This window comes from Neurospora crassa, linkage group VI (genome assembly GCF_000182925.2).
Source record: "Neurospora crassa OR74A linkage group VI, whole genome shotgun sequence".
Classification (NCBI taxonomy): Eukaryota; Fungi; Ascomycota; class Sordariomycetes; order Sordariales; family Sordariaceae; genus Neurospora; species Neurospora crassa.
In genome coordinates this window covers 2,386,510-2,411,141 of record NC_026506.1, presented here as the reverse complement: position 1 = coordinate 2,411,141, position 24,632 = coordinate 2,386,510, and the positions used below count along the sequence as shown (strand labels likewise).

Below are 24,632 nucleotides of genomic sequence, written 5' to 3'. Positions count from 1 at the left end.
CTTCGTCGGGTCTTTTATCCTTACTAGGACACCGACGAGAGCTCTCTTTGGCGCTGCCGCCATCGCTCGTTTCGGTTTCTATATAGGGCACTAGGCATACATATAGCGTTCCAATTTTTAATTTTTTTTTTCCTTAAATACTATACATCCCCTGCTGAGATAGCTCCTTAGCTGCCCACAGATGTGGACTTGGGGTGCACAAAGGGTTTCGTTCCTTTTTTCAGCCTGTATTCCAGTGTTTTTGTTAGGAGGTACAAGGATACTCGGCTTGAGATCCGAGAACTGATCAGGTACCTGGCTTAGGGTTAGATAGAGAGAAAAACCGGAAGGAATGTCTCGTGATCATTCTGAAATGTAACCTGTCGGGCAGCTTCCGTAAAATATACAATCTAGCTCTGGTTTGTTGACTGGTGCGATACAGAATAGCCAAAGCTTTTGGCTTTCTACCTGGTGAACGCCGTGAAGCTGATATCTCCTAGTGTCAAGGGTCCTGATTGAGACGGAGAGAGGCATGATAGTCCACGCTATATCGGAGACGAGAGATGAGTGTATATGTGGCAACTACACTACGTTTGGCAGCTTGGCATATTCATATCACATTCGTCAGTGTTCATGTGTAAAACGTCTTTTTCGAGGTTGACGTATGTGTGAGAGGGGCGTGTGAAAAGTTGATTGTGTATTTTATATCATCAAGGGCATGGCATGAAAATTGATGTTGTATAGGACCATGTAAAGCAACTTTCATCGGATAATTATTCTTTGGTGTTGTCTACAGGTCTCGCCGTTCGTTATGTGTGAGTGATGTTCGAATAGGTCATTGTATTACATATTATCAAGGCGTGCCAGCTTAAGAGGAGCATGTAAAGCAACCAAGGTCAGTCAGTATCTCATGCGCGCACTATTCGGTTTGTGCTTGAATGGTGGTATTAGCCCGATGTGTGGTGCGTGAGCGTTGGTTGTATGAAGTATGTGCATTATATCATCAAGACATGGCCACTCATGCTGTATAGAAGCATGCATAATACATGTTAAAACGTTTCGTTAAAGTTTCTCGTCACTCTGTCGCTGAGGACGGCCCACCCGCCTATGGCAACTTTTTCTCTCCTTGATCATAGCTCTTCCTCTCTGGCATGGTATGGCGTGAACATCTCATGCCACCGCTGACACCCATAGCCTGTCTATTTGGGCCAAAGGAAACAGTAGACCCGACCATATCAATTACACCACTCCATCCCTCATAGCCCGTCCGCTCCCACAATTACATATGTGCCTTTGTTTTTATATTGCAAGCAAGACTTCCTCCCATATGACCCATGCTTGGGAAAAGTGGTAGAAGCTCTTTACGTAAGCTTCTGCTTGATGAAGAAGGAGCGGAGATGAGATAGCTGCCAGGCGCAAGTGACGCCGAGGACGACGAGCTGGATCAAGACCCAGCGGACGATGCGAGCGTTGGTGGATTCGGATTGATCGCGGAATTCGGCTTCACGCTCCTGTTTTGATTAAAGATTGTATGTTAGCTTCTGTCCCTCCCGGGTTCAAACAATCCCCCACCCCCGCCAATTCGGGTGAAAGAGATGACATACTCTCTGGAAAACCTGCTCCCTCCTGATATCCTGCAGCCGGTTGTTCAAATCCTTGGCCCGCGTCGCCAGATCCTGCAGCTTGCCCTTGTCGGCACTTTCAATCGCGCTCGACTCGCCGATGGCCATGTCCAGCGTCAGCTTGATCCCGCCATTCGGATTGTTAACCGACATCCAGCTCGACCGGCCTGAGGTCGACGTGGGCGTGAAGCAGATGCGGTGGTCGCCCGCCTCGGCGGCGGTGAAGGTGAACTTGCCGCCGGGGCCACCGCGCTGGGAGACGACACGGTGGTCGTTGTCGAAGAGTTCCTGGAAGGCAAGGTGTGTAAGCGGTTGTGGGAACAAGCAATAATGGGTTTGGTATGGGAGGTCTCGGTAGGTGGTGGGTGGTTGGAGTAGGTGGGATGGATAGGGGTCAGGGGTAGCTTTGGTAGCTTCAAAGAGGTAACAAAACATACATCTACAGAGATGAAGATGTTGATGCCATCATGCTTCTGCCACGAATGCCTCTGGTCGTCCCATTCCTCTGCCGTGTAGTGGCCAACCACCAGTGTGTCCTTGGGCAATTCCTCGTAGAAGCACTTGGGGCTGGTGCCGTCGATGAAGAAGTGGAGCGCTTGAGCAACGGCGCCCAGCGAGAGCAGCGGGAGGAACGACCTCATGGTTGTGGTGTGTCTGTGTTGTCTCTCTCTATATAACGCCGGACGGGGCAGTTGAGTGATGGTCGTCGAGAAGAGGCGGCCGTGATCGTTTCTGTTGTATGTACCCGGCTGGTGGTTGTTGCGCCAATGCTAGGTGTGTACAGATTCAGTGGGGGGACGGAGGGAGGCGGGAATGTTGGTGATGCGCTACGAGTATGTATGGTGGATGCTGCACCCTTTCACTGAAGCACACTGCACTCGAAAGTCGCGACCGCAATGAGACCTGAGCTTGGCCTTTGGAAACTGCCACGTTCAGAAAATCGAGCCGGGGCCATCCAAGGTCCCCAGGGGCTCCGCTTCCACCTATTGCCTATACCTGGGTCTGGCCTTTTCTTCTGTGAGCGGCAGGCAATAAGCAGTCACGTGCAGTCATACCTTCTTGAGACGGGATTGACCCTAACCCTTTCAGGTGCTCGTGAAAGCGTGAATGGTCTCCACTAAGAATCTTTTCCAGCGACAACCAACATTCCACAGACCGCGTCGTTTCCACAAGACTCCCCATCTCCAGCTTGCAGTGCATCCAGATCCGATCGATATCTTTCATGACGGGACACAAGCTGAAATCCAGATTGGTGATGTGCTCTGCCTAAGATCGCGAGTTGATATTGTCTCTGGCTTTTTTCTGTTGAATTTAGGGAGTGGGGCGTTTCGAGGCAGTTGGACGGTCAACTGAAGTCATAGGCTCGTTTGCGTATTAAATCTTTTAGTTACCTTATCTCCGGTTCCTGGCTGCGGGTTTCGGCGTCCTTCTCTTTTGTTTTTCGACTCCCCTCCTCCTTACCCCCGTCCTGCCGGCGCCCCACATCATGACATCCCACGACGTCCGTGACGTCCTCAACCTCCCTTCAGACCACGCCGGGCCGAGGCCGTCCAAAAAGGCGAGGACTGCGACACCACGTCCAAACCTAAAGGGCCTCGCTCGTGAAGTACAGAACCTCGGCGGCGACAACCCTATCGCCATAGTTCCCGAGGTCTCCATCTTCAAGAAGCGAAGGACCGTCAGTCGCAAACCGGCTGCCAAATGGGAACTGAAGGCATTCACCAACTCGGCTAGAGGGGATGATGGCGCCCTTGTTTTGAGGCATTGGAAGAGGAAACCAGATGGAACCGTGCAAGATGGCTCAGCTGAAGGGCAAGACAGTGCGGCGACTGCAGACAACTCGGCTGACAAGCCCGAAGATTCGTCGTTTGCAAAGTTCAACGTCCGGGTGTCTGTACCGCAGTACAGCGAGGATCAATATAACACCAACTTGAAGCACCCCGATTGGACCAAGGAGGAAACAGATTATCTGCTGGAGTTGGCAAAGGATTTTGATCTACGATGGCCTATCATCTGGGACAGGTACGAGTACGCTCCTCAACAGCCCGAGGGTGAGACCCCCGATGGCATGGCTGTGGTGCCGGCTTCCAAGCCCAGGACCATGGAAGACCTGAAGGCGCGATACTACGAGGTTGCTGCCAAGATGATGGCCGTTCAGAAGCCGGCTCAGTACATGACCAGGCCAGAGTTCGAGCTGTATGAGATGATGCTACACTTTGACCCTAAACAGGAACAGAACCGCAAACGTTTCGCCGAAAACACCTTGAAACGCTCCAGCGATGAGGCTCGTGAGGAGGAGGCTTTGCTCCTCGAAATCAAACGTATCATGGCCCGTACGGAGCGCTTCAACGAGGAGCGTCGTGAGCTGTACAACCGTCTCGATTACCCTGCAAGCGAGTCGGACATCAACTCCTTCAAGACCTCCGCCGGCCTACAGTCTCTCCTGCAGACCCTTCTCAACGTGGACAAATCCAAGAAGCGCAAGAGCATCATGGCTCCCGAGAATGGCGTCCCCCCAGCTGCTGCTGCGGCTGCTGCTACTGCCGCTCTGCCCCCCGCCGCTGCCGCCGTCGCAGCCGCACCCGAAGTTCCTCCGGCCGCTAGCCGGAGAGAAAGCCTTGCAGCCTCATCCACTGCCGGGGCCAATGACCATCATGAGCCCCCCGTCCGCGAGCCTCCTGTGCGTCATGAGCGCCAGGAGTCCCGTTCTCACCACCGCAACGAAAGCCGCAGTGAACGCGCCGACCGCCACGGTGCTCACGGCCACCACCACCGCGACTCCGTCTCTCAAACCCCAGCCACCCCTGCCGAGGCGCCCACCCCCGTTCCTGCTCCCGCTCCGGCCGCCAACAAGAAGAAGGGCCCTCAACAGCCCGAACGTCGCAAGCTGTCGGAGCACGAGGAGCAGGTGTACGGCGTGTCGCACCATGACCGGCTTGGCAGCGGCCCGACGTTCCGTTACGAGAAGATCAACAAGCTGTACAGTCACAAGTCTGGCCAGCAGCAGATGCGCATCACGAACCTGCTCCTTGAACTTGACATCCCTGCCCGTCTTATTATGCCTACGGCGGCGGTGACGGCGCAATTCGAGGTTCTCTGGGGCGCGGTCACAACGCTGGTGGATTTGAGGAAGATGAGCGACAAGGTCGATGCGGAGATCAAGCTGGAGGAGGCCAAGAAGGCCGAGAGGGAGAGGGCTGCGAGGGAAGCCGCGGAGGCGAGAGGAGAGACGGTGGAGAAGAAGGGTGGTGAGGAGGAGGGAGAAGGAGGAGGAGCAGACGACAAGCAGAAGGATGGTGGTGGTGCTGGTGGTGACGATGCCAAGGACAAGTCGGGCGAGTCTGCACAGGCTGATGAGCAGAAGAATGATCAGAAGGCAGAGGACGCCAAGGCACAGAAGGAGCAACAGGGCGAAGGTCAAGATCAGCAGAAGAAAGGGGAAGAAGGTCTTGTGGTTCCAATAAAGGAGGGTGGAGGCGAAAAGGGCCAAGGAGATGCAGCAGCAGCAGCGACAGCGGCCGAGAAAGAAGCAGAAAGCAGCAGCAATCAGCCCAAGATCAAAGAAGAGGCGGATGAGAATGGCAGTAGCAGTGGAGCAGGAGCAAGTTCAGGGGCGCGACAGCACAAGCGGAGTGCCAGCGTGCTCAGCAATGCTAGTGATAAGAGTACGAAGAAGCAGAAGAAGTAAGCTTGTGAGCGAGCTGGGGGGGTGGGCGCTATCAGGTTGATGTTCACTGCGGTAGTAACAGTGGATGGCATATACAGAGTGGTTGTATCATTAGTTGGTTTCTTGTGAATAGGTATGTAAGTGTCTTTTATCTCAGTGTGTTTACTTCATCGATTGGTGACACTTCGAGAACTTGGAGATACCAAGGTTCTTTACGCCCCGTATTTTGGTTTTCGATACATGACCAAAACGGTACAAACGAGATGCGACGAAGACAAAGAAAGACAAAACGTCCGAGTACTCAAGGGCCAAGCGAAGTGAAATCTGAACCGAGAAGTGCAAAAGAGAGTAAAGAGACAAGTAAAAGGGATGAAAAGGGTGGGAGAAGCACACGATTAATACAAATTGAGAGGCACTATCCAAGGAGGCCAACCCAACGGTTCACCCCTTATGCAAGCAATGGTATATTTTTGCGAACTCCTGGTTCCCTCTTTCGAAACAAAATCAAATAAAACCAATTCAAGACCCAAGAACAGTGATGACCAGATACGTGAATTTCTGACATTCACTTTCACCCTCTCTTCACAACCAATGTCCTGTTTGTAATGACTCAACTACAGCAACATCACCTTCTAGGTTGGCTCAAAACTTTCAACACAGCTCTTCACTGAGCTGTTTCTTTATCCTGACAGTATTTAATACAGCGTATCCCGCTTGGGGTCTTAGTGGTAGCCGATATTGGCCTGTGAACATGGGGCAAAGAAACACGTGTAACACGTGTGAGGCTACCTCGACAATCATTGAAACTCTTTCATAACTTTGTGTTCTTCAACAAGTGTTGGGGTCTAAATCAAGCTAATTTGCCATGTGTTTTACGCTTTCGTAAGGCACAGCACACGCGCGTGCGAGGACAAGGATCTCGGCAAGACACTCCCCTTGTTGAAGCCACATGGCAAGTTGTCACTTTAGTATGTACTGATAGTACTGTACTACCTGCTCACCGTCCGAATATATACCGACACAAATCTCTTGTTTTTTTGGGGGCAAAACAAGCGGTGACGATGCTCCCTTCAGATAGATAGTCAGTCACTTCGACATGCCACCTCCCTGTTCCTACCTACCCAGGTAACCACCAGCGGATTTGGAGCCGGCACATGGACCTGGCGATAGATCATTTAGCTTTTGGCGATCAGGAATGACTCTTCACAAGTTTCATATGTGTTCTTTCATGCTTCCATAAGGCACAGAACCACGTGTTGGCGTCCAAGACATGAAGCTGAAGTACAGAGAGCTGTTGGTTGATATTTGACCTCTGATGATCATGACCCTCTCGTGCAATTCTCTCGTTATTAATGATGCTGCCATATGGAATATTGAACAGCTGTTGGGGCTCTGATTCTAATCAACCCGGGTTGGAAGCCTTTGCCACCATGTGCTTTGTGCGAGGCATGCTCGAATGAGGCACAGAACCACGTGTTGGTGATATAGATCTTCAGCCGCAATACCTGTACAGCTGAAATACAGGTAGATAGATAACTGGGTAGTAGCTATTTGGGTTGGGGGCTAAACAAAACGAATCACGCTATTGATTGATCTTCTCTTTTTTTCTTCTTTCATTTCCCGAAATGCAATGAGACTTTACGTCATGGTTTTGTATAGCATGTCAAGACTTTGGCTTCTTTTCTTTTCTTTTTCGAATTATGCAAGGGAAGTCAACTTCCACCTCCACACGCAATCGCTATTTGGAATGAACTACAGGGAGAGCGAGCAAAAAGCAGTTGGGGGCTAAGCTGACATTCTTCCACCTTGGCGAACTTGCGAATTGCCTCGTAAACTAATCAACCACATCTGTACGTAGTAGTTCACAACTGGACAAACACCAGTGGTGTGTAAGGAGTGAAAAAAAAAAAAAAAAAGAAAGAAAGGGGAGAAAAGAAACGGATAGCCTCTCATCATATGCCAGTAACCATGCGTGAAATACAGTGATAATCAAATGACACTGCCACTACCTACCCCATTAAATATGTTGTGGATCGTGACAGTATCTTTCAATTCATGAATTTATAATCAGATCTCAAGCCGCTGTACATGTACTTCTCTAACCACTCAACGACTGCCACTAAATACCTAAACAATCATCATCTACCTACCGTATACTATGAGCCATGAGCTCCGTTTACGCAGTTACTTTACTCCTATTCCTACTACCGATGTACATACTTGATGCCATGCAAGATTCGCGAAACCTCTCTCTCTCTCTCCTGCCTCCTCTTTGCCTCTAGTCTCAGCCACGGGCAGGCAGCGTGCAGCCGCGCTCACGGCTCTACTTACCTACCTACCTCCGTACCTATCTACCTACGTACCTACCTACCTACCTACCTACCTACGTACGTATCTACCTCCGTACCGTCTGTACCTCGCTTGCGTACCGAGCATACTGAGCATACCTACCGAGCATACCCACCGGTTCAGTGAGCCGGGTGTAGTTTGTTTGTTCAACTTCGCCCGATGCAAGCATAATATAGTGCGCACACTATTTATTACTGATCTCGCAACCGCCATGCAGGTAAGTACCTACCTACCTACCTACCTACCTACCTAGGCAGTTCATAGCCGACTGATACCGACCTAGTCCGATACCTACGTAGGTATGTAGGTACGTATGCACTCGGCCACCACTGCTGCTGCTACGTCCGGCGCGGTTCAAAGCGGATGTTACATGTACATAAATATTTCAAGGTAGTAGGTAGCCCTTGAATGCCACGAGTGGTCACTTACAGTGCCTACCTACTGTGTATGTATGTAGTGTCTATACATTACGAGTTGGCCATGTGACCCGTTGCGGTATCAGTACCTACCTATTGCCGATTTTTTAAAATGTACCTCGTGTATATGTATGTATGTATGTATGCAACCAGGAAGAGCCGCCCCCATATTCCATGCCATGGGACTTAACGAAATACATTGTTCCATCATCCGAGATAGGTAGCTCGGATCGACAGACGAGCGGCATGCTTTGACGAGGTGACCAACGGCATGCGAGGTACCACCGGGTAATGGAAACTTGGAAGCTCTTACATGAAACCTCAAGTGATCCTGGGTACGGTGATTTGGTACCGCAGAGTTTGACCAACGTTCGAAGAGACACACCCACTGGTATCAACTGAGTTACTAGCTAACCAACTACCCGTACGCACTCACTACCCAGCCTAACTACTGCCGATAACTGCCAGAGTTATATCAGCCTTCGTTCCTTACTGCCTCCTTTTACGCTTTCTAATCAAACCTTCCAACCACCCTATCCCAATAAGAAGCAAAGGGGTATATAGTGCTATTAAAGTCGCAGATAGCCGAAACCGCATGATAAAAGCCACCTCCCCTCCTTTGTAGACAACCGTATTGCCCTATCCAAGATCGCTCGCTCGCTGGGAGAATTTTCTTTTTTCGTAGGCATGTGACATGAGGTAAATGATCGTGGTGAAGCTGGCGATGACGACGCTTCTTCGATTCTCGAACGACAACCTCGCAATTCAATCGTAGCGGCGTGTCTTTCTTCTCCATCTTGTCTTTTCCTGTCCCATTCATTCATTCTTCCTGAACCAGATCCGTGTTTTTTTTTTCGAACCACCCTCCCACCGATCGATCCAATCGCCTCACACAGATAGATGTGACAAATAAGTAATTAGAGGAAATAGAGAGGAGTAAGGAGATACCAAAGATAGAGATAACGGGAAAGATATGTGAGAATATACAGAAATGGGTTTCGTCCGGTCCTTGCAAAGACCAGTACAGATGTAGATTGAGGTCTGGTGGTGATGGTGATCGCGGTTGGAAGCGTGAGGACTGTGACACCAGACAGTAACAACATCAAGTTGGAATGCCGCGGTGCATGTTTGCTTTCCGTCCAATGTAGATGCTGTAGGGAGCAACGTCCTAAACATAGTCTCGTCAGTATGCCCACTCCTGGAGGTTGACTAGGGATTGACACTTACCCTTGAAACAATTGACCCAGCCCCAACCGTTGACCCCCTTCCGATCTTTACACCGGGCAAGATGACCACGTTTGCCGCAATCCAGACATCGTCGTCAATGATGACTGGCTTGCCAAACTGCGCACCCCTGTGCCCATCACGGCGCCTCCAGTCTGTGTAGCAGCTGTTTGTGTAGATGTTGACATTCGGGCTGATAATCACATTGTGCCCAATGCGTACCTCGCAAGAGTCGGTAATCAGGCAGTTCCGGCCGATAGACACGTTATTGCCAATGGAGATGTTGTACCCATAGTCACAGTTGAACGGGGCCTCGACCGAAACGTTATCACCAACATGACCAATACGGCCTATGGGGGATAGCTGGTTGGGCGTCAACTGAACACCTTCGCGTGGGTGCAAGATCTCTTTGAAAAGTCGGGCGCGTTCAGCAGGTGATACGCCAATGTTAGGATTGGTCGAGTTGTTGAATCTCCAACAAGCTGCATTGCATCTCTCGCGTTCTAGCACAAGCTCCTTGTCGAAGGGATAAAAGGCTCGTCCACTGATCATCTCGTCTTTCTCCCTTCGTACGGGGGGCACGGTAGCGCTGGACGGAGTATGCGACTGCGCATGGGATAGTGCTAGCTGCGCAGTCGCCTGTACGGCACTTGAAGGTGGCTGAGATGTGATTAGAGGCTGGACCGCTGATGTTGGCGTGTCCGTTCGGCTACCATGAAGGTTGTATGGAGGATGTGCGGAAATGGCGCTTTGAGGAGGCGGTGGTGGCGGCGGTGGTTGGTGGTCAGGGTCTGTCCTCGTCAAATCGTGGAGCGGGGGCACTCTTGCATACTCTCTAAGGGGCGTCCGGGCACTGATGGGCGTGGGGAAGACGTTTGAAGGATAAGCTGAGAGGGCGGACAGTTTGTTGTCTGGGCTAATAACCGATGCACTAGGAAGAGTTGATGCCGTGAGCCGGTCGTCGTCGCTTTGAAGAGGCCGTCCTTGAGGCGGTGTGATGCGGAGAGTGGGTTGCTGCCCACGCGCCATCGGGAAAGGCTCGCGCTGCTTTGGTTGGCTCAATATCGGAGCAGTGTTGCTGGTGTAAGGAGGGATCGGTTGCTGCGGCATCCCATATGCTCCAAGAGGGACATAGTTGGGATCCTTGGACTCGATGTTGACTTGGGTTGGCTTGCTCTCAGGCTTCTGCCAGTTACCCCTCTGTGGTGGGTAACCAGCACATTGGAATGAACCCTTGATGCAGTTGGTACCTTGATAACTGTTAGATGACACAAGGGCGAATTCATGGTCAAATTCCAAACTCACACTGAGGCTTTGTCTCATCACACTTCTTTTTGCGCCTCCTGCACGTCAGGCAACCGGTTTTCGTCCGATTACTGAAATTGCGTTTCCGCTTCTTGGGGTCGGACTGAACGGTGCCATCTCTGCGCTGCTCAGGCGTGTACTGATCCGAGTAGCGGTTTTCGTCACCATCGGGGCTCTGATTTTCGTAGTCGCCGCTGTCTGCTTGACTGGTCGCTCTGCGCATATGTTCGCCCATCGGCTCCTCGGACTGGCCGGATACTGGCCCGGCCGAGTAAGCTGCATCGTAGCTTGCGTTCCTCTCACTTCTGGCCTGCTGAGAGCGCCATCGGTCATCGCTCTCACGATTTTCGTAACCACGATATCCTTCCTTTTGGGGAGACGGATAGCGGTCATGGGGGTTGGACGGAGGCCGTGGGGGTTCATATTGCTCCGCCTTCTCTGTTACTTCAGGCCTCTCCACTCTCTCCATTCTTTCCGTTCTTTCCAACCTTTCGGTCCGTTCAATGGGAGTTCTCTCTGTTCTTTCGAACTTGTCGGGCCGCTCAGTGGAAATGGGTGAAGGCCTGTGCTCCCGCCTGGGAGAGTGAGAATCGGAATCTGTCCGCATCCGTTTTGGGGCAGGTTCAGCATCGTGGTAATTAGTCACAGGATACGGATGCCTTTCACGGGTTGAAGTGCCCCAGTTTTCCCGGTCCCGTTCTCTCTGGCTGACTGCAACATCACTAGCGGATCTTGGGTCTGGACCAGCAGACTGTCCGTTTCCGCGTTCAAGCTCCCGAGCACCATTGGAGATCTCAGTTGGCCTGGGCGATGACCCATTTAGAGCTGTGAAAGTCGTCATGTGTGATGGTGATGCCGATATATTTTGGATTCCAGCAAATGTTCCCTGCTGGCGTCCTTTACGCCCAAACCCCAATGATCGTGCGCAGAGGCGTAGCTGCTTCCTGGGTTGAAGGCGGGTGATCGAATTGTTGGAGTATGGACCAATGATGGAAACGCAACGCGTGAGATGAAGGACGACGTCCCCGGAGTTGATGCCGTTCAGTGTATGTGAGAGGTCGAAATCGGTACGGCTGATGTAGGCAATAGGCGCTGTTGAGACAAAGTGGGAGTTGGTGATGGATGAAAAATGGAAATAGTGACCTCTGGGGTTCAAGTGTGAGAATGCAGACGGGGAGCTATGTGAGTGGAAGATGCCCAATACCAAGTCTCCGTCAGTCGGAGACGACGGACAGCGGTGCAGAACACGACGGCCCGGCGTTGATATAAGGTAGTACGCAGGGCAAACAGAACCCCTCAACCTGTACCCAAAGAAGGTGGATGGACTCTTTGCGTGCAGGAGGATCGTGAGGTTCCTGATGAATCAGCGTTAGAAAAGTGTGACCAGCCTGCAGGATTTCTCGGATGCGATGCGTGCGTGTAGGTAGGTAGTGGAGGCGGGGGGGTGACGGAGTGACGGGGGGGGGGGTTGGCCGTGTGCCTTTCTCTAGATGCGTGTGAGGTGAGGAGCAGATAGGTAGAGGTATGTAAGGTATGTATGATGGTGGCTGCAGGGGCGCTACCTATGTGGGATGCTTTTCCCCAGGCCGGGTTGAGTGGTGGCCGCCAACAAAGGCAACAAGCAACGGAGCGAGGATGGACCCTTTCTTTCGGAGGTTGCGATTCTGGACTGGAGACTGCCCTCTGCGCAACTCGGCGTGGGAGGAGCTCCCTGGCCGGGCTCGCCTGGCTACGGGGGGCAGTAAGGTGGCTCCGGGCTGGAAGCACTATCCTCGTCTCGACGCTAGCTGGCTGGAGCTGCTCCGCTCTTTCTCTTGACTGACACTGGCCAGCTGCCGATGACCCCTTCTGGGGTAGCTATGGGTGTGGACTCGAGAATGTTGGGTTGTGCTGCAGGGCCACGACCCACCAAACCGAATGCTCAGAAGCTCCAAAGCCCAAATGGGCCCAGTCGCAGCTTGGTAGGCTTGGCAGCGCCGCGGTGCCCAGGCGAGGTACTTGTACCTTGCCGCGGCAGCAGCAGCAGTGGAGGTAGGTTGAGAGCGTGGCTGCGTGCGTGGGTGGATGGGCGGAATGCCAATGAATGGCTGCAGTCTCAATCAAGGTCCCAATGGTCCCAATCGATGGAACCCCGGATTACGGGTGTGGTATGTATGGGACTGAGTGCTTGGAGTGCCCGGCCTTGTGAAATGGGATGTGTGTGTGTGTATGTGTGCTGTGAAGGATACAAACACAAACGGGACGGAACCTGAACGCTGTACAGTGTACTTGCAAGACTTGGTACGAGACCCGAGCAGGAAGAAAAAAAAAAAAAAAAAAAAAAAAAAAAAAAAGAATGTGACAGAGCGACCCGACACGGGGCACAGCGTACAGAGAAACAATGTGACGAGATGGACCGACAGGAACCGAGTCTTGTTGTCAACGAAAAGGAACAAAAGAAACACCGACCGACCTCTCTCAGCAACGCGTTCTACAACGGACCCAGATCTATACTGCGAAGACTGGCTGCGTCCTGAATGCCAGCAACGAAACGTCCTTCAAGTACGACGAGATGCTTGCTAACTCGAATGACCAACCAGCCCACTGGTCCGCGCTTGATGATACTGGAAATTGCCAAAGGCTTGATGCATGTATCAGGTATCTATTTGACCGTTGGCGGCTCTTCCCTCCGGGCCGGTCGTTGCAGAGTTTCCGTCGGTAGTAGTGTAAATGTGGTAACAAACAAAGTCGCGAGTAATGGGTCGAGTTCTCGGCGTGTGTGCGAGAGAGATTGCGTGTGAGCCTGTGTTTCCTTTTGTGTCTTCCTTTTCGGAGCAGCAAGGGTATGACACGTCAGAGAGCAAGACCCATGGAATAAAGACTGGATGGCGATAGCCGGGATGATGCACATGTAAGACTCGGGCTGTTTGGCGCGCCTTTTCCTCGGCCTTTGCGACCTTGAAAAACACCCCCGCAACGGATGGAATCCAGAGACGCGGCCAGCATGCAGCAACTCGGATATAGGTAGAACTACCCATTCAGCTCAACCAATGCCGACCGCGCTGTTCACCTTCTTAACGCTTGGTAAGCAGGAAACGCACGAGGGAGCAGATGGTCGGAGCTTTCATCAACAAGTACTAGGTACGTGGTGAGGATCTGGATGATAAGTGTAGAGTTGCTGGTGCTGGAGAGCCTGGTAGACGCACACCTCCTCGTTGTATGTAATTGCGGAGCGCTTGGTGTCCATTTAACGCGCGATTATGCGTCTGTTCGACCGCTGCCGGGAACACATAACCGAAATGGGCCTCGTGTATCGCTAGCAAGTGGCCGGTATCCGCGCAGCTTGTATGACCGAAAACATCCATCCACTTCTAGCCCAGCCTGCCTGCTTCTACTTCTTCTCAACATGGTGCAAATAAAGAAATGTCCTTTGCTGCCACGGTTCTGGTCGATTAGAAGAGTCCATGTATCTTCTTGCAAGTGGAATGTGCCTCTAGCAACAGCCAGCTCTAGGCAATGGCGGAGAAGCCCGGAGTGACGAGACCAAGTACATATGGAGGGGCGCACCGCGCCAGCCTGATCAATGATGCCCTGATCACTGGTGTCCGTGAGCGGGAAGCGAGCGGGAAGCGGCCGCACTGGGAGGCAGCACCACCAACTACCTAGATCTCCGGCCAAACCGTGCACCGCTGGGATGGTAGTGTACATCAAAGACCGTATGAGGTCATGAGAAGAAGAAAAAAAAACAGATGACGACGTTTCTGAATGGTTCCTCCCGGTTGATGGGAGTGGTAAAAGTGACGGAAAGTGAGGCCTCATTGTCAAATCTACTGTGCGCAACATCGCTTTTACTACGGTACACCGTACGCCGTACGCAGTAGATCCGTCAACGATTCAATTTCTCCACCATCCCCTACTAGTGTACATAGGGAGAAGCGAAAGGGCAAACGAGCGTCGCTAGAACGGTACGGGGTGTGTCGAGAACACCACCAGTCTATTGGGTGACATGGCGCCTGTTCAGGGGTGGATAGGTGGACTGCTGGCCTTCGACCTCGGTCGTCCCTGTATCGGTACCCTGTCCGATGGCCAACACACACTGGCATTGGTTCGCCCGACTCTGAAGGCTTTGGTAACCGCATCGGACTGACGGTTTACCAAGGAGCAGCAGCCTGACCAGGGACATTTGAAGTCGCTGCTAGTGTCAATACCCTGGGCAACGACAACCGCGACCGCTTCAGATGTGCAAATTGCTGACGAGTCGCCGTTGTTAACCACCGTTTTCAATACCATGCTCGACTCCCACCCCCTGATCCTCCTTCGGCACATGGTTCTTGCACAAGGATCCTGCTCTTACAATCGAGCCTCTGATGGGCAGGACCTATAGTCTTCCCAAAGCGCAAGCTGGTGTTCAAGAGCGGCATATCTCATCCAACTTGACAGGGCATATCGCGTGACATTGCCAGACTTGCAGTGGCTAACGGTGGTTGAGAGAGGACCACGGGCCGTTCGCCACTTTGCATCTTAGCGAACTGGTTTCTAAATATCAGCATCAGATATGTGATGACCACGCTATGGATGATTATAGGGTTTGGAATAAACTTGCCTTGGCCCACATCTGCTCTGCTGCGCCTGTTAAATTCTGAAAACGAGGCTGGCCAGGCATTCAGAAGTTCACTGTGTAGGATTGAACCCCCAGTCTTCGCCATGATCCAATTCGTACTTTAGCATCAAACAGCATGGATGGACTCGCTGTTGGTTCTTTGGTTACTGGCTAGTCGATCATCGAGCAGATGACGAGCATCAATTACCGTTGCATTCGCCCTGCTCGGCGAACTCGTGGGCGAATGTACCACTGTGCCAGACCTTTATTTCTGTTTGATTTTTTCTTTCTTTTTGTTCTTTTACTTGGACGTGATTGGCATGCTCGTGTAGAGTAATCCTCTGCAATCAGTACGGCCATCGTGCTCGAGCATTACTGCCGCCCGTAAGATTTGAGTTAACTCCATCTTTGAAGAAACGAATCGAACCTTCTTCTTTCATCTTGGGTGCTCCAAAGCCTCCTCGTGCCCTTAAGACTGACGCCTCGCCTTGCCCGCAAACTATAGGCATTAGGCTGAATCATCGATACCGAGACGAATGGTGAGTGAGAGCGTGAAGGGAAGTCAAGTCTCACAGGAATGTAACCAATAGGAAGTATAAAACAGGGGATGGTTCCACTTAATATGGCGCGACGTGTTATTCTCAGTCCTCTCATGCCCCTGCGTTTGGTGCGTACAGGACGCTATAGGAGCAGCGATGACTTGTGGCAGCTAACGCAGGCAGGCTTGGTAGGGTAACACCGATAAAATGTGTTCTGAAGAATGCCGCATCGCCAGCTAGCAAAGCACAATGTGTGGACATCAAGTGAAACTGGTAAGCGTTGTTAAACGCCGTTTCTTACACCAGTAGCGACGGCGGCTGGCTTGTACAGGGATTGGCGGACAACAGCCCGTATTGAGTAGGCGGAAGAGGGCAGTGTAGATCGGTAAAACCGTTCAGGCCAAAGTGCCGAACGTCACAGCCGGAACGGTGATCTTGGTCGGGTCTTTTTAGCCATAAGAGTTCACGATAACTGTACAATTCGGCATGAGGTCCTCCAGCTTAGAGTCTTCCACCTGGAGATGCCCTCCGGCAGCCAGATTAGGCCAATTGTCCAAAAGTAGCATGCTGCTGAGAGGGTTGAACCACCTGCCAGAATGCAACCATAACGGCGTACTGAAAGTTGCCTCATAACTTGATTGTGGTGCTCTCATGGCAACGTTTGATCATAGCACTGTTCCCGGGTGTCTTCTTTGGGGTTTCTTATGTACGTCATATGTAGCAGATAGGGTGGGAGATGGTGTTCAGCATGCCATTACAGCCAGGGGAGTTCCTTGTGTTGGCAAGTTCAGCGTCAAATATAGAAACGCGCGGACCTGCTCATAGGAGACCAAGGTGCGGAGTTCTTTGGTTCCATATGGGAAGATTGTCGAAGTAAATGTCAAGTAGATGTATATTGTAGTCGCATTCCGCCCGGTTCGAAAATTTCCGTGTCAGCAAGTGTGGGAGTTGCGGCAGCTGTCACCACCAAGGACTGTCGTCGCGCGTGCTATGTAATCAATACCGGGCTCGTTGTTACTAGCGCATCTTCTCGGGATGTTTACCGCCAAAGGTTGAGGTGCGATTGGTTACTTTGACCAGGACATGATTGGATGAAAGCTGGATACGTGCGGCCTATGAAAGGTCAGATGAAGGCCCATTCTTAGAAACAAGTCGTGACTGGTACCCGACCATGCCCTTTACAGACAAGAAGACTCGAAGGGGATGATGTGTGTCCGGAGCTTTCAAGATTGTGGTTTTCGAGATTTACCATACAGCTGCGACGGGCTGCCAGCAGATCACACAGTTTACCAGCTGTCCACTGGTATATGCGTGCTGTTCGTCACACACTGGCCGATATGTGTGGTCCCTGGTAGGATTTGGCATATCAGATCCAGCTAGGTGGATCTTTTGATTCTGAGCCTGCAGAAAAGGATTTTGGAACTCACTGTCCACAGTCCCGTGTTGTGCAGAGAGCAGGTTCACCACTTGTGATGTGGTGAAGGAGCTGCATATGTAGCGGCTCAAGCACCCAACGAGAGGGCCTTGGAGTTCTATGTATTATGAGAATCAGTATACATGATCCAAGGCAATGTTGGGGAGATTGATCCTGGTGTCGACAACTTACATTGCCCTCAATCAGCCATCCTAGTCTTATAACATGAAACACCCAAGCGTCCCACATAGGGACAACTACAGACACTTTGCGTGACGAAACAAAAGTCTGAGCGATTGCCTGTCCTAGACTTAGTACATAGCCTGTCTGTTGTCTCCCCACCTTGCGTACCATCGAGAATTTGGAGATTCAGGGGTCATCGCCTGTCGAGGACGGCTTGATTCCGCCTTGGTCAGTGCTGCTCTGACAATGTTGCGATGAACCATCGACGACCCCGTCTGAGACTTGGGGCCTTGGGGTTCATGGGGGCGACAGGGTGTGTAGAGGTAGTGACCAGTGACCAGTGGCCTGTCTGCCTGTCGTCACAGTTGTTTCCTCGTTTCTTCGTTTCCGACGACGCTTTTGGCGCCTCCGCAGGGACTGTCTTGGGCTCTTAGGATGGGTAGAAAAATAAAAGCTCGCGAATTGACAGTCATGTTGAAACATCCAAAAGAGTCTGGCACATGATGAAGGCCCAAGCGGACCTGGATCCGGATGTGGGAGAAGGGAGGAGGCAGGACGAGACTAGATGGAAATCTTTGTTTGCAAAGTGCAAGACCATGCATGTGCCTGCTGTGCTGTTGCTGGTTCAGTTCCTTTGGGAAGCAGTTGGAAAGAGGTACCGACAAATTTGGACGAGCGAGGCAACAGCAAACGACTGGAACGGCAAGTCAACAGAAAACGTAAGAGGTACGTACGCACCTGCCCCGGTTCAGCATTTCGCAAGATCTCACTCACCGCCATGGCCTCCATTAATTCTTCAGCAGGAAAATGACGGACATTGTCCAAAGGAGGCAACAGCAATCCATGTTGTCATGTTGCCATTCCGTCCCTGCCAAAAACAAAAATGTCACAGGTGGTGCTGGTTGGGCGAGGGGTTGAGGTTGCGACTGGTGTACGCATCAACCCTGGTTTGTTTGTTAGCGCGGAACTTCCCGACGCACTCTTTGCAACTCTGTCGCAGGAACCACGTTAACAATCAAACCAGGGTTGAACCATAAAAAAATCCGAGACTAGTGGGAAAAATCTCCATGTCACACCAAGGTCGCCTCCAGTACACTCATAGTGTAGTATACCTACCATTCGGTTGTCGCGACGGTTGCCCCCATTCGCAAGTAAGTAGCGTCAGGCCCGAGCATAGGTCACCGTAGGGTGGTGGCAGGCCTGGCCCGGCTTTTTCAGGCACATCTCTCCATCGTTCCACAGCGACAGGCATGCTCAATGATCTCCTTTCTTCGATTCAATCCACGATTCATTTTCTTTCTTTTCTTCGTTGACATCTTGTGTCCCATATCACCACTAAAAAAGTACGACGTCAACGACGAGAACACAGTCAAAGCCAGTACTCGATGATAAAATAAGCCCTTTTAAAACACGGCGAGGGTCTCAATACACGCAACCAAGTCCTCTCCCTGTCCTGTGATTGGCTGAGGTCGGTGCTTTTAAAGACTCCAGCCGCTTCGCGATTCGCTGGAGCCGCCGCGGCCTCGGTTCTTAGCCGCCCTTCACTGTTTCGATGCCCCTGCCAAGGCTTCGATGTTTACCTACTCCACGAACCCACATCAATGTTCCTAAGCGCCCTATGAACTATTTTGGTGTCAACAGCACGACTTCGTTCTATTGCCCGTTGTTAACCACCGTTCCCGTCTTCTGCACTTATAGAACTCTTCCAACTGCCACCCGTAAGTTGAGATAAGTCAGTTACCTGTAGACCATCGGGCGCCTAACAGTCTCTCCAGTGTCTGGTCAGCCAAACACAGCCGTCTATAGCCATCCCTCGACTCCCATGCTCGCATATGCCATCTCTTACAGTCACCACTACACCGTGACTTCTACTAGCCACACTTGACGTGCACGGTGACACGTTGTGCTTTATCCCTTGTCAACACTACTGTCAACATTGGATCGATGCTATGCATACAGTATCAAGTCAAGCGCTGGGCTATGTCTACCTACGGTCCATCTATGCGCCGAACGCCTACATCCACAAAACGGCTTCGAACAACTGCTCCCTTGATCCTTCTGTATCAGGGAACAAACGTCGAGGGCATTGGACTAGCCTTGCTAGTTCATGATGGACATGCAACGCAGCCAGAGGCACGGCGCTTCCCTGGGCGGCTCAAAAGGCTTCTAATGCAGCGTTGGCGGTTGTGGCTGGCTTGTCTCAACACCATCGGGTATCTGCTTGGGTCATCGCCGTTACGTCAAGCCGGATCATCGGTATCGTCGCTTGGCTGGCCAAATATAGAACACCAAACCCGACCCTTCTCTTTGTTCTGCTTCCCTACCTCCCCAGTGCCAGGGTACCCAGCGTTCTGTCACATCTACCCGTTCTCCGCATCCCAAGATGGGCATCTGCGTCAACGGTTCCTTCATCACACTTAGCCGAAGCCATGCTGGTAAGTAGTTTCCAAAAGCCATGCCTCGTGGTCGTGTCGGTTTGGGGTCCAGGGCATGACGAAGAGCCGCACAGAGGTACCAGTACCCAAGTGGCCATCTGTGCCAGATCTCGACACCGTATCTGCGCCAATTCGGATCCACTTTTAACGTCACTGCTTCCAGCATCACGACCTATTTATGTATCCCCAAGCCTTGCCGCCCACCCATAATACAAATACAGAGAAACCCTCGGAAATATATGCATCCCTGGCAGTCCAACGGCCTTGAGTTAACCTCGATAACTACTTGCAGACATTAGCGTCGTCACAAAATACTCATCTCGCAGCCCAACCCTTTTTCTCGAAGCCAAGTGTCCTACCCTTCGGCATCACACTTTCCCTCCCTGCTTTCTCCCCTCATCTCCACCGACACATCATATTTATAGTCAAGCGGCTACAATCATGACGACTTATAGGACAACACACACGTGGTAATCAAACTGGAGTCAAATTCTCTTGCTGTTCCAGGGACATTTGATACCGTTGATCTTTCGTCTTCTTTCTGTGCCTATTTCTGGAAACAACAACGTTGCAAGATGACAAATTTTTTTGGAATATTGCCTTTCACATCGGTTTCGCCAGGTAGCATAGGCGGCTACTTTTCCACTGGGTCGAGCGGGTGAAAGCCTTTAATCTTGGATATTCGAGGTCCAGAGCAGAAACTGATCTCCTGCAATCGGTTACCTCCGAGTAGACACATTAACACAATCCACTGCGATGGTATGCCAGCAGCTTTTGACTTGTCCTAGGACGAACGGCAGAAACAAGCCTCCTTGGCGATCAAACGTCCTTCGAGTGTGATGGCCTGGATTCGCAGCTATCATGCTGACCTCATGATTATGAATTGGCAAGGGGGGGACCGTTGTTGAACGTCTTGAAGGATGTAGGAGAAGATATGCGCGTTGTCACACTTTGGCTGTGGCTGTTACACTAGGCGTATATGCCAGCCAGATGAGAGAATACGGGTTTTTCCCATTCTATGGGACTTTGAAGTTGGTGCCACATAGTCATTGTAGTCTAATTTTGAATGGCAATTTTCTTTTTCTTTTTTTTTCCTTTTTTAATAGAAAAAAAAAAGGTTTTTTTTATTTTCAATTTTTTTCCCCAAACAAACAGATGAAAAACAAAAATGAAACCAACAGCGGAAGAATCATATTCATGACATCTTTAACTCGACTCAGTGGTAGTTGTCGTTGTTGCAGAGTTGTGATACTAGCACGTGTCCGTAGGCTGACACGCAATAGGATTGCCCGTTGCGTTGTTATATGATGCATAGAATCATACCTACCAAAAGAAAGAAAAAATGTCTGGCCATGTAGTCTCTATTCTCGCCTATGCAGTGTAACCTGTAAAGAATAAAATAGGGGCATTCAGCGGGTCGATTGTCAGTGTAAGTATCTAGGTCCGTAGCAAGAAGCAGACGGCGAAGAAAAGGAGAGGAATATCAAAGGAAAGACGACGGACCATTAGAATCCGCAGCGAAAGTAAGAGCAGATGAATTATGATGTGGTTTAAGGGTCACGATCACTCATTCTGACTTTTGCCGGCTTTGGTCTGATGTTCTGTTGATGAGTTACCATTCGAACTGATGATTGTGATCGTAAGCGAGTTTGAATCAATGAAATTACAAAACAAGGAATGGAAACATCATGTAGGTATAAACTGATCGCAGGAAGTGGTTGTTTAAAATGCGAAATCCTCATGCAGATGGCTTCCATGAACATACTTGAAGACATCCCATGTTAACCATTGACTCTACGCCATCATCCATCATCTCTGGAGTAGGCTGGTCGATATAACTCGATCGCCACACTTCCATTACTCCTCCACTCCCTCAGCATCCATTCATCCCTCAGCACCTAATCTCCACGCCCCCCTTACTAACAGTCAAATACTTGACCCCCTTGAACGGCCTCACCGTCTCCGCCAGCCCTTTACTCCTCCTCGGATCCAGCATGATGCTCTCCACCTTGATCCCGCTCGCCGTCCAACCCTTGACGGCAAAGCTCACGCTCGCCGAGCTGGGCATCAGGATCTTGTTCTGCTGCGCTAGTTTCCCGTCCCTCCGCTCCTTTTCCTCTTTTTCTTGCTCGGCTGTTAGTTTCTTGTCGCCGCCAGATAAGAGATCGCTCGCGCTCTGGTAAGGTGCTGGTTCACCGGCGTCGTAGGACCAGTCGCGGCCTCCAGCGGAGGAGGTGTTGAAGCCGAAACCGGTGGGGTCGTCATTGTCGTCTTCGTATTCGCCGGAAATAGACTGGCCGACGACGGTGCAACGGAGAGCAAAGTGCGAAGCAAAGCCGGCGGCAACGTCCTTGTTGGGAATAGTCCACTCGAGAAAACGGTCACCGGGGTTGTACGTGGCGTCGCCCTTGGCGGTGCGGATTTCGGCGAGGTTGCGCACGTCTGCCGGCAAGGGGACGGTGACTTTGAGGTCTTGAAGCGTGGGGGAGGCGGGCGTGCCGGGTTGGGGACCGCCTCCCATGCCCCGACCGACGCCGCTGGCGGAGGACAGCGGGTAGTTTGATGATGAGCCACTACCGCCACCTCCGCCGCCACTAGTACCGGGGATTCTGTTCACGGTGAGGCGGACTTCAAAGTCAGAGCCAGTGGGACCGAGACAGGTCTTGATCTCCAGACTGACGGGGAGCTTAAGGTTGTTTGCCGAGGCGCTCATGTTGCCTAGGTTCCGGGCGCCCAGCGGGAGAAGGTCGACTTCGTAACCAGCTAGGGTGAAGCGGCCATCGGGAGGGATGAAGCTGAGAACGCCGGGTTGCTCGCGCCATTTTGCGAGACGCACGCAGGGATGGAAGACAGGTAGGTCAATGATGCTGCCGAGGTTGTGCTTGCCGGTTGGACCCGTTAGAGTAACGATTATGTCGGGCACTCCAGAGACCTTGGAGGTGAATGCGATTGTGCCGTTTGCGAAGGCGGCGAGAGGCCGGCCGGATGGAGCGAGGGTGACAGAGAGGGTTTCGATTACGTCGGCATAGAGCTCGTTTTGGGTGTGTCGTACATTGTTTCGACGCCAGGGGAGGGCTAGAGTGCTCTGCTGGGCAAGGAGAGAAGCTGGGCTGGGGTTGGAGAAGGTTGGTTTTCTGGCGAGATGCGCAAGTCAGTCAGGGGGGTTGTTTTCTTTTGTCCAAAACGGGTAATGGATGCGCATACGTGGGGAGGTTCAAGTTGCCGAGGAGCTTGCCCATAAAGCCTTCCACCTCAACCAAGTCGCGCAGTGCATTAGGTTCTGTTGTGTTGATGGTGCCGGCATCGCACATCTCTGTGAGAAGCTGAGCTACGACATCGTAGTTGCTCTCAATCTTGTGGGCCAGTAATGGGGTGCCCAGGAACTCCTCGAAGGAATCGACGATACGGTGGAGGAACTCGAGAACGAGCAGTGGCTCAACCTCGGAGGAGGTGGTCAAGAGAAAGAGAAGGTTGGCATGTTTGAGGCTGAAGACGAGAGTGGGTGGGTTGGTATTAGGGAGGTATATCAGGTTCGGTCTCGGGGCGGGATGTTCGAGGTAGAGGGGCAGCAAGTACGACGGCGACAGCGGACGCGATGTGTATGTGTGCGACAAGATGGGGCTGCTGGAGTTGGGAATTAGCTTTTGTGTTTTCCATTGCTCTGGATCAAGAGTGCAGCTTTACTTGTGCTCGTCGAAAATGTGGAGGGCCTCGATGACACCGTTCATGGTGAAAGGAAAAAGAGAGAGATAACCGGAGTGAGGGGTTCGGTGATGGCGGTCCTCTGGCTAGGTTGTGGGTTGCTGTTGGGCAATCACGCAGCGATGGGCCAGGGACAGTGCCAGACCGGGCACTGTTCCTAGAAGCACTGACGCAATGGGAACCCGCATACTTGGGGGTTGGAGGGCGGCCTGGTGTGGGTCCTTTTCTCCCCCCCTCTTTATTAAAGAGGGGGGAAAAATTTTATGGGACAACCGTTTAATCTGGGACAAGCGCCGATCTGTACTATGCAGAATCGGCTGTTAACGCTGCGCAAAACTACTTTTTGATATTGCGCACACCGGTAATATAACTACATCCAAACTCGCTGTTTCCGACCGTCCGCCCCGTGAAGTTGTAAAAGTAAATAATCTATATATATCTATAGATTAATAGAGGTTAATATACGGTAGTAGATTTTGATAAATATTTCGATAAAGTAGGGGAGGCGCCCGCTAGTTACTGCGGCGCCCGTATGTATTTGATTGTCCGCTAATGTATTGAGCGTCTTAGAATATTGTATAAGCCGCCGACTATTAGGGAAATTACTATTATTACTAGCGAGTTTCGTATATCTATCTTTCGCTATATTAAATCGTTAGTTAAATATTGTAAACTAACTATTTCGTTGCGTTCAAAAGGTCGCCCCCGGATATTGATAGCCGCCGAGGAGGATACTATTATATTATACGTAATATTCTACTTCTAGGGACGGTTTCTAGTGTTATACTAGATGGTTATTGCAGCGGTAAATTGACTACGCTTATTATAGGGAATTCTAAAGACTTATAATGTAATATAGTTAATTAGATTCCTTAAAGACTATTTAGAATTTAAGACTTCTATTTATTGTATAGTTAATATTAAGCGATAGTTCTAGGAGTTAAATAAGGAGTTTATTAATAAATAGTTCGACGAGTACGAAACTATTATTAAAAAGTACGGGGTTAAAAGAGGCAACGTTTAGAATTATAACGAAATGGGGGTAAGACTCGGCTGCGTAGCGGGTAGGCGAGTAAGGGTAATTGTATTAAGGGAGCTAGTAAAGTAAAAATTAGAGATTAATGATATTATTAACTATAAGTTTACTACCTTTATAGTAGGAATAAATATAGTAGGGTATATAGTATTAGCGTATATAATATTTAAGACCAATCTAAT

General features: G+C 51.0%; 4 protein-coding genes across 4 annotated transcripts; 1 reads left to right on the top strand and 3 right to left on the bottom strand.

Annotated features, from left to right (window-relative positions):
- Positions 1-655: 655 nt before the first annotated feature.
- NCU04003 (ERP1 protein) lies at positions 656-2,673 on the bottom strand. The gene is made up of 3 exons (XM_952525.2): positions 2,039-2,673; positions 1,584-1,889; positions 656-1,490 (listed from the first exon to the last, which is right to left on the bottom strand). Exons 1-3 carry the CDS (start codon positions 2,240-2,242, stop codon positions 1,341-1,343), a joined length of 660 nt encoding a protein of 219 aa, XP_957618.1. The 5' UTR covers positions 2,243-2,673; the 3' UTR covers positions 656-1,340.
- A 68-nt stretch (positions 2,674-2,741) lies between these two features.
- On the top strand, positions 2,742-5,429 carry NCU04002 (SWR1-complex protein 4). Its single transcript, XM_952524.3, has one exon. The coding sequence runs from the start codon at positions 3,088-3,090 to the stop codon at positions 5,287-5,289; it is 2,202 nt and encodes a 733-aa protein (XP_957617.2). The 5' UTR covers positions 2,742-3,087; the 3' UTR covers positions 5,290-5,429.
- A 2,751-nt stretch (positions 5,430-8,180) lies between these two features.
- ff-7 (female fertility-7) lies at positions 8,181-13,281 on the bottom strand. Its single transcript, XM_952523.3, has 4 exons — positions 13,015-13,281; positions 10,563-11,917; positions 9,261-10,507; positions 8,181-9,201 (listed from the first exon to the last, which is right to left on the bottom strand). The coding sequence occupies exons 2-4, from the start codon at positions 11,401-11,403 to the stop codon at positions 9,136-9,138; spliced, it is 2,154 nt and encodes a 717-aa protein (XP_957616.1). The 5' UTR covers positions 11,404-11,917; positions 13,015-13,281; the 3' UTR covers positions 8,181-9,135.
- A 7,961-nt stretch (positions 13,282-21,242) lies between these two features.
- Positions 21,243-23,643, bottom strand: NCU03998 (adaptor protein complex 3 Mu3A). The gene is made up of 3 exons (XM_952520.3): positions 23,397-23,643; positions 22,917-23,336; positions 21,243-22,846 (listed from the first exon to the last, which is right to left on the bottom strand). The coding sequence occupies exons 1-3, from the start codon at positions 23,438-23,440 to the stop codon at positions 21,604-21,606; spliced, it is 1,707 nt and encodes a 568-aa protein (XP_957613.2). The 5' UTR covers positions 23,441-23,643; the 3' UTR covers positions 21,243-21,603.
- Positions 23,644-24,632: the final 989 nt, after the last annotated feature.

Bases quoted from the DNA above. Each gene is read 5' to 3' on its own strand.
- NCU04003 (XM_952525.2), bottom strand. From the start codon at position 2,242: ATGAGGTCGTTCCTCCCGCTGCTCTCGCTGGGCGCCGTTGCTCAAGCG. The intron at 1,890-2,038 runs GTATGTTTTGTT...CTTGCCTTCCAG, and splicing joins ACATCTTCATCTCTGTAGAT to GAACTCTTCGACAACGACCA. The intron at 1,491-1,583 runs GTATGTCATCTC...TAATCAAAACAG, and splicing joins GGGAGCAGGTTTTCCAGAGA to GAGCGTGAAGCCGAATTCCG.
- NCU04002 (XM_952524.3), top strand. From the start codon at position 3,088: ATGACATCCCACGACGTCCGTGACGTCCTCAACCTCCCTTCAGACCAC.
- ff-7 (XM_952523.3), bottom strand. From the start codon at position 11,403: ATGACGACTTTCACAGCTCTAAATGGGTCATCGCCCAGGCCAACTGAG. The intron at 10,508-10,562 runs GTGAGTTTGGAA...ACAGTTATCAAG, and splicing joins TGATGAGACAAAGCCTCAGT to GTACCAACTGCATCAAGGGT. The intron at 9,202-9,260 runs GTAAGTGTCAAT...GACTATGTTTAG, and splicing joins CTGGGTCAATTGTTTCAAGG to GACGTTGCTCCCTACAGCAT.
- NCU03998 (XM_952520.3), bottom strand. From the start codon at position 23,440: ATGAACGGTGTCATCGAGGCCCTCCACATTTTCGACGAGCACAA. The intron at 23,337-23,396 runs GTAAAGCTGCAC...TCCCAACTCCAG, and splicing joins CACATTTTCGACGAGCACAA to CAGCCCCATCTTGTCGCACA. The intron at 22,847-22,916 runs GTATGCGCATCC...GCATCTCGCCAG, and splicing joins GGCAACTTGAACCTCCCCAC to AAAACCAACCTTCTCCAACC.